The 8,745-nt window shown below is 43.3% G+C and overlaps 2 protein-coding genes across 7 annotated transcripts in view; one reads left to right on the top strand and one right to left on the bottom strand.

Annotated features, from left to right (window-relative positions):
- LOC126392755 (UPF0538 protein C2orf76 homolog) overlaps positions 1–8,745 on the bottom strand; it is a 53,564-nt gene that overhangs the window by 43,524 nt on the left and 1,295 nt on the right. For all 6 annotated transcript variants that reach the window (XM_050048368.1, XM_050048367.1, XM_050048369.1 and 3 more), the window contains exon 2: positions 8,310–8,360. In XM_050048368.1, coding sequence (XP_049904325.1) covers positions 8,310–8,360 — 51 coding nt within the window. The remainder of the gene's footprint in view (positions 1–8,309; positions 8,361–8,745) is intronic.
- LOC126392736 (uncharacterized) lies at positions 162–4,774 on the top strand. The gene is made up of 2 exons (XM_050048331.1): positions 162–4,067; positions 4,120–4,774. The coding sequence occupies exons 1-2, from the start codon at positions 2,982–2,984 to the stop codon at positions 4,525–4,527; spliced, it is 1,494 nt and encodes a 497-aa protein (XP_049904288.1). The 5' UTR covers positions 162–2,981; the 3' UTR covers positions 4,528–4,774.

Here is an 8,745-nt window from a genome sequence, read left to right as displayed (position 1 = left end):
ATGAACATAGGGGGGATCAAAATAAAATAAATAAATAAAATAAGAATCAAACAGCCACCCTCCTCCCCTTCATAAGTAACGAACAGTCCCTAAAGTGCGGTGAGGTTTGTGGGCTGTGAACGGCTTGTTTCTCCTCTGACACGTCACGTACGGTNATAAAATAAATAAATAAAATAAAAATCAACCAGCCACCCTCCTCCCCTTCATAAGTAACGAACAGTCCCTAAAGTACGGTGAGGTTTGTGGGCAGTGAACGGCTTGTTTCTCCTCTGACACGTCACGTACAGTCTGTGTTCGGCTGGCTCGGCTGTTCAGGTACTTCTGGGCAGTCATGACGCCAAGAAGAGGATATTATTGGAGCTGACTTCTCCGTCGCCCGGTAAGCCGATGGCCGCCGTAATTGTCAGGAATGCATTACTGTCTGTGTCTGTGACCCCCGTTCAACCCACAACCGATGGTATTCGCCTTTCGTTTCTGCTGCTGGTTGAAATCTGTAGGCTGCTCGCACAGCGTGCTGAATGATTTAAGCCCATTTTGCTCACTCAAAAGTATTTTTAGTCGCAAATGCGAGTGCTGTGACGGGCGGATCGCCACACTGCCGACATTTTACTCAGCCCGTCACGGCACAGTGTTCAGTGTTACTAAGATTGTCATAATATGTAAATCTCGACATATGCTGGACATTTGAGCCGTATTAGCAGCTATGTTGCTAACGTTAAGTGTTTCAAAACGAAACAGAGCTGAAAACACTGAGCGGACCCGACGGAATATAAACCGACGTAACGTAACGCTAATTGAGATCAACTATGATTGAATCACTGTGATTATGGTTATTGTATGGCGAGCTAGAATCGATATAGACGGCCAGTTATGCTTTCTCGACATAAGCTCAAGGAAACAACATAAAACGCTGCCGTGTTAACCTTTGACCGAGAGCATGCACTCCTTTTGTCATCCAGGTAATCCTCTGACTCACATGCACACTTCTCATGTGTGAATTATTCTGTGTAATGATGACCATTGCCCTTAGGGTTTTTTTGGTTTCTCCTGCACATTTGTGATATCTATTCTATATATTGTATGTCTTTTGTTAATACTCTTGTATTGTTTTGTTTTATATATATTTTTCCTCTAGTGCTAATAAATAAATAATTAATATATAAATTGTTTACATAATTTGCTGACTTTTAAAATGCACCAGACAAATAAGCTTTGCTCCTGTAATGTGTTTACATATTTTGTTAATTTAAAATAAAATTTTCTGTTGCTGTGCCAATCCCTTGCCCCTTTAATGTGAAAGTTTCATTTTAATATAAGATTTTGGCTGTTAACATTTTAGTATGATAAGGAAGTTACAAGATTTAGTGAAGTTATTTCAATGTATCTATTTTTTGGACATTTTACAGCGCTTAAAAAAATATCGCAATATTATCGTTTACCGTGATAATTTGGTCACTATAATCGAGATATCAAATTTTCCATATGGTTACATCCCTAGACAGGGTTAAGTGTTTATGTTTTTTGGTCTTTTCAGTGAAGCTGTTGTTTGTTTGGGAGCCAGAGTTAATGTGCTGGTGGTCAATTTGTGGCAGTGAGTTTAGCGGTCCGGTACAGCCGCTGTAGTTGCCGGTGGTTCTGTCCCTGTTAGGCTTAGCACGGATTCCTTTTTGGAGTTCGTGTGGGGGGGTGTTAATGTGGTGTGAACGTGGTTGGAGCTATACGCTCGGGAGCACAGCCGAGGCTGCGGTGGAGTCGCCAATTGTTGGTTGCTTCATCGAGTTTGCGGTAATTAGTGCATAAATACCCACCGCAAATAGCGCTTGAAGACTAGGGGGGAGTTTAGCTAGATCTGGGCAGGCAGTTAGAGGGACTTTGCCGCTGTGACGTTTGGGCTGTGTGACGGGCTGGGTGAGCTTGGTGTGCCAAGTGTTTAGTTGTGACTGATTGACTGTGTGTAGGTAAGTGAGTTCTAGTGAGCATGGCGAGTGTAAAGGAGTTTTTGAGAGCACCATCAGAGGAGCTGCTGGAGGGCTGGTCACGTGGACAATTGATCCAGATTGCAGAGTATTTTAACTTTGATGTTGGTGATAAGAGAATGAAAAAAAACATAAAAAATTTTATCAGAGCTAATCTGGCTGACCGGGGTTTTTTCAGTCCTAAAACACATGTTGCTGGACTTGTAGACAGCGTTGAGGTGTCTGGCTGTGGCGAGGCTAGTTCGTCTTTTGAGCAGAGGAGGGAGTTGTTGCTCCTGCAGACAGAGATGGAGAAGTTGGCAGTGGAGAAGCTGAGGAGAGAGGCTGAGCTTAAGAGGTTTGAGATGGAAGAGCGGAGGTTGAGTCTGCATACTGGTGGTCCTGTTCATGCCTCTGGCTCTGCTGGTGGATCCTTTTCTTCATTTGATGTTGCCAGTAATCTGCGGTTAGTTCCTCAGTTTAGTGAATGGTGCCCAGATACTTTTTTCTCTTTGTTTGAACGTGTAGCTGAGAGCAGGGGTTAGTCTGATTCTGAACTTACCCTTTTGTTACAGTGTGTGTTAACAGGTAAAGCTCAGGAGGCCTATTCAGCCCTGTCAGTGGCTGAAAGCAAGGTTTATTTGAGAGTCAAAGAGGCTGTGTTGAAAGCGTATGAGTTAGTTCCTGAGGCCTACCGCCAGAAGTTGAGGTCTTGGGAGAAGTCTGGTAAGCAGAGTCACGTTGAGTTTGCCAGGGATTTGGTCACCTTTTTCAGCCGGTGGCGCACTGCTTTAGAAGTCAGTACCTTTGATGCCTTATCTGATTTGGTTGTTTTGGAGCAATTTAAAAATTCTGTTCCCAGTCACATTGCAGTTTACATCAGCGAGCACAAAGTGAAGACTGCAGCTGAGGCTGCTGCACTGACTGATGACTATGTGCTGACCCACCGCGGTGAGTTCAGGGCTCCTGAGGGTGGTGGTGCCTATCGTGCTGTGGGTAAGTGGGAAGAGAAACAGCGTCCACACCATGGTAAGTCTGAGTATCCTACACGGGCTCAGTCGCAGTTCAACACTTCAAAAAAATTTTCACTTCTGTAAGGGTAGAGGTCACTGGAAAGCTGATTGTCCCAAAGCTAATGCTCGTCGGGGGAATAGTGGGGGTCAGGGTACCTCTGGTGTTTGTGCTGTGTCTGTGGAGCCTGTCTCTGTTGTCTCTCCTCCTCAGCAGCTGAAGGATCGAGAGAAGCCTGACTTCTCAGCATTCATGTCCGATGGCTATGTGTCGCTGGTCGGAGGTAACACCACGGTACCGGCAAAAATTTTGAGAGATACTGCCGCGCATGATTCCTACATTTTGAGCTCTGTGTTACCATTTTCTGAGAACACTGAAACAGGAGACTTTGTCCTGATGTGGGGTATGGGATTGATTGTTGAGCCTGTTCCGCTGCATTCTCTCATTCTAGATTGTGGTTTGGTGCAGGGTGAGGTCGCCATGGGGGTACGTCCTGCACTGCCTGTAGAAGGGGTGGATGTTATCCTTGGGAATGGTCTGGCTGGAAACCGTGTGTGGGCCAAGAGTCCACCGCCGCCCATTGTGTCATCTTTACCCATTGTGGCTGGTAACGTAGATGAGATAGCACATGCTTCCCTGGTGTTTACAGCTTGCGCTGTGACGCGGGCTATGAGTCGTGAGCAGGGGGAGCCTGAGCAGGGTGAAGAGGTGAGTGAGGTTGATGTTGTAAGTGTCCCTGACTCATTGTTGCCTGTTTCTCGTTGTGATTTAGTGTCAGAGCAACCGCTGTTTGATGCCGTTTTCTCCACTGAGGATGGGAGAAGTGCTGCTAGTGGTTATCTGCTGCAGGATGGCCTTCTGGTGAGGAAATGGTTGCCGCACGGTGAGGATTTCATTGGGAAGCCAGTTTTTCAGTTTGTGGTTCTTGAGAAGTTTTGTTGCGAGGTTCTTAAAACTTCACACAACCAGCTTGGACATCTGGGTGTACGTAAAATGTATAACTACATTCTAAGGTATTTCTTTTGGCCTCGTCTAAAGAGAGATGTGTCATGTTTTGTTAAATCGTGTCACACATGTCAGATGACAGGAAAACCCAATCAGGTTGTAAGTCCTGCTCCGCTTTGCCCCATTCCAGCGATTGCCCAGCAATCAGGTTGTAAGTCCTGCTCCGCTTTGCCCCATTCCAGCGATTGCCCAGCCATTTGAGCACTTAATTGTTGATTGTGTTGGTCCTCTGCCTCGGTCCAAATCTGGTAGTAACAACCTGCTTACAGTGATGTGTCAAAGCACGCGTTACCCAGCCCCATATCCTTTGCGTTCCATCACAGCAAAGTCAGTGGTTAAAGCGTTAACACAGTTCATTTCCGTTTTCGGAATACCAAAAGTTATCCAGAGCGACCAGGACTCAAATTTTTCATCCAACTTCTTCGCTCAGGTGTTGAAAAGGTCAAAGATCCAGCATAACAGGTCTTCTGCTTATCATGCACAGAAAGTCAGGGAGCTCTTGAGAGGCTCCATCAAACACTTAAGTCTCTGTTGCATGGTTATTGTGTTGAGTTGAGTCAGGACTGGGAGGAAGGGTTGCCATGGCTTCTGTTGGCTGCCAGGGAAGTTGTGCAGGACAGTACCGGTTTTAGCCCTAACGAGCTTGTTTTTGGCACTCGCGCTGCTACACGACACGTTGTCACAAGTGTGACAAATGTTTTGCGTGTAAGGGCGGCAACACTAGTAATTTGTCAAAACACCTACACACACCACATCTATTGCACGTCTGTCCGTCCTGGAAGAGGGATCCCTCCTCAGTTGCTCTTCCTGAGGTTGCTACCGTTTTTTTCCCCGTTAAAGGGTTTTTTTGGGGGAGTTTTTCCTTATCCGCTGTGAGGGTCATAAGGACAGAGGGATGTCGTATGCTGTAAAGTGCTGTGAGGCAAATTGTGATTTGTGATATTGGGCTTTATAAATACAATTGATTGACTGATTGATTGACCTTGCGAAAGTGCATCATATTCAGACAGAAATATGTACAGTGTTTGACTGCCCTAGCACAGCTAGTTCATCTACGTCCATTCCAGGTTTGTAACACGTGGAGTTAATAACCATTAGCTATTTTGCAACCCTAGCCTGGGCGCGTGGGATCTCCCCCCCGGACTATATATCCTTGCCTCTACTAAATTATGTAAAAAAAAAATGTTTATGTTTAATATTTTATGTATTTTATATTTCAAGTTGTAAAAAGTAAAATGTTTTGTTAAAAAACTATTTTGTTGCATAATGAGAATTGAGAAAGTAAAGCAATTTATGTTCTTAATTTGTTTTTTTCTTCCTCAAAAAGTATCGATAAGAGTAGGCCTACCGTTAAAATACCGTATCGATAAGCAGTATCAATAAGAGCAGTAGTACCGTTAAAATCTTAACGATACCCATCCCTAAATGGCTGTGCTGTGGACTTGGATGATGTCGTCATTTACAGTGATACGTGGGAGAAACTCTCCACGCTAAAGTGAGTGCTGTTAAGAAGTATCCTGTACCCTCCACGAAGAAAGAGCTGCAGCGTTTTGTTGGTTTGGTGGGATACTACCGCAGTTTTTGCAAGAACTTTTCCACTGTGGTAGCCCCCTTGACCAATTTGTTGAAGGGGGACACCCATTTTCTTTGGTCACCCTTGTGTCAGCAGGCCTTTGAGAACATCAAGTCTGTTTTGTGTTCATCTCCTATCCTTGCAGCTCCTCGCATGGATCGACCTTTTACACTGCATGTGGACGGGAGCCATGTTGTTTCAGGCAGATGATAGAGGTGTAGATCGTCCTGTGAGTTTTTACTCAAAAAAGTTCAATTCCTTCCAGTTAAACTACTCTGTGATTGAGAAGGAAACCCTTGCGCTCATCTGGGCACTGCAGCATTTTGATGTTTATGTGGGTTCGAGTGTTCCTCTGGTGGTGTACACTGAACACAACCCGCTAACCTTCCTACACTCAGTTCATTGCCCTAATCGCAGGTTGATGCGTTGGATGCTGTATTTACAGTCTTATTGCATGGACAGCCGCCACATCAAAGGCTCAGATAATGTCGTGGCCGATGCCTTGTCCAGAGCTCTGTGCTCTTGGGTATCTTTTGTCTGACTGTGTTAACCGTTCTGGCGTACTATTTTTCTTGTCTGTTACTCTTAAATGCATCTTCAGGTGCCGGAGTTGCTGAGTGGGCGGCTTGGTTGGTGGTTGGCTGGCGGGGAATTACATCGCAAACGGTCAGTACAGTTTTCCATCTGGTGGTGGGATTAGTTTAGTAGTGTTCCTTTATGTTTTAGAAAATATTGTATCTGGATATGTATAGGTCCGATTTGTAGATTTCATTAGTCATGTGAAGTTGATACAAGAGAGGGGTTGTCGGTTTTCCTGTTGGAAACCTCTTTTTGGCATATTGTGTGCGGTTGTCTTCTGGCAGGTTCTGGTCCGAGGCAGGGTCGTCGTCATCAGGTGATGAGCTGCACCTGGGCCCGGTGATGTGCTCGACCATATAGCCCTCCTTCCTCAGATACCTCTTGTCCGCCGCTGTTCCTACACACACGTTCCATCCGTGGAGCACAGGGGTGCTCCTACACCGCGGGTCGCTGAAATGGACCTTTTGCCTTCTTTTGTTTTACTTTTATAAATAAACTAAGCGCTATTTAGCACTGATCCCCTCTCTGCTCTCGTTTCTGGTTGCGGCCTCAGAGTCGGGTCGCAACAATTTATTTACTTATTAATTTCTCTGATTGATTAATTTATATTAATGTATTTTTCCTCAGATGTTACCCTGGTATGTGCTCGCATAACGTTAATGTTATAGAATGGCTATTGCATTCTCTTGGCTTTTATTTTGAAAGGCCCATATTTACTTGGACTTCCGGGAAGCTCACCTGTCTTACTTTTCTTCACGTTTTTTTCAAGAGGAAAGATGAAAACAGGCATTGGAAGAAACCAAAATCGGACTGTTATTTGAATTTGGTTTTCTTGTTTTTTCATTTTTTGATTCAGTCAACAAAAACAGAAAAAACAGCTCTGTTTTATCATTTGTAGTTTTTTTGTTTAAAACGAAAAAATGAAAAACCATGGTATTTCCGTTTTCCCGTTATTTGGTTAAAACGAAATATCAAACTGATAAAAGTATACGAACCAGTCTCTATCCCTTTTTTTTATTTTGATATTTAATCTCTCTAATTTCTGTGCCCTGGAAGTCATTCAGCCTAGCGCGTACTTAATTTACTGCCTGATACTGATAGTAGGCTGTTGTTATGGCTGCCTTGGAGTCCCAAGGATTATGCACTTGTTGCTGCGACGTACAACATAACTTTGACTCTGTAACATCGCCATTGCTCTCAAAGGCTCTGGTGATCCGATTCATAGCTTCCGATTGGAATTTCTCGGTCCACCTTAAATGTCGCATAACGCCTGTAGATGGCGGTATTTAGTCATTTTCAAGCTAATTCATGAACTGAATTGAACAAATACGGGGAAGATGAAATGAGAATGATCAGCAGAGTGCAATTGTCCTAAATTTTGAGCAGCAACAAGCGCAACGTTGCGGCAATAAGCGCATAATCCTTGGGACTCCAAGGCAGCCAAAAAAAACAACAGCCTACTATCAGTATCAGACAGTAAATTAAGTATGCGCTAGGCTAAATAACTTCCGGGGCACAGAAATGAGAGGGATTAAATATCAAAATAAAAAAAGGGATCGAGACCGTTTTTTAAATGTTCTATTTTTGACCTGTGCACTAAATGAAATATTTGAAAAAGAAGTCGAAATCTGTTTTTTGTTGGACATTGAAAAACAAATAATAAAATAACAAATCGTTTTTCCATTTTATTGTTTTTTCGTTCTTAATTGAAATTCAAATGAACGAATGGTACACAGACCCAGCAACCTTCCAGGCCCTAAGTCCCTAGGGACTAAACTACTACTACTCCAGAAGATTATTCTATCATCACTTTGGGGTTTCTGTTAATCAATTACACCAGACTTGACTCTGGTGGGTTGTGTTGCAGAATTTACCCTTTTGACACTACAAAATATAGGCCTACATAGCCTATATAATTTTAAAAATATGTATAATCACTGTATGCGGTGCAGCCCCAACATGCTCCTACGGGAACATGAAGAGCCATTGTCTGATTTATGTCGTTTTTTCAATACATTCAGACTTCAAATTATGTTCAAAAACCAACTGTTAAATCCACAGATCGGAGTTCGGAAAAAGAGTGGATTATTTATTATTAGGCTATTAGAAAAAAAAACCACCTGGTTCGTCACACTATAGGCTACCACTAATAAAAAAAAATGACAGTCATAAATTAGGCTACATACCATAAGCGTATTTCTTGAAAGGAGGAGGAAGCCCTTGCCTTGTTGCAATATCTGGAAAATATTGAGTTTATCATGATTTCAGATCATTTCCATCGTTAATAACATAGACATATATACATAGACGCCGCATTGACTGCCGCTGCCTATCAGAGCCGACGTCCTAGCCGGCCGCCATCTTGGATGGGTCTCGCTTCGCCTCCACAATGCATTCACTTCTAGCTGTATGCACAAGTAAAATAGAATAATTCACTGAATTTTCAACTGATTTTCACGCGGTTTGGTCTGTTACAAATGGCACACATGTAGTTATGATACAGGATGCTTTCGTACATTAAAAATACGGGATTTCATGCTTTAATACTTTCTGCAGATAGCAACAGCATGTTATTTAGGTCACAACACAGTTCTTTTATTCACCTCAACCCCAGAGTGGGAT

The sequence above is a fragment of the Epinephelus moara genome, chromosome 7 (genome assembly GCF_006386435.1).
Source record: "Epinephelus moara isolate mb chromosome 7, YSFRI_EMoa_1.0, whole genome shotgun sequence".
Taxonomy (NCBI): domain Eukaryota; kingdom Metazoa; phylum Chordata; class Actinopteri; order Perciformes; family Serranidae; genus Epinephelus; species Epinephelus moara.
The sequence above is the reverse complement of the archived record's forward strand: the minus strand, read 5'-3'. Positions and strand labels throughout refer to the sequence as shown.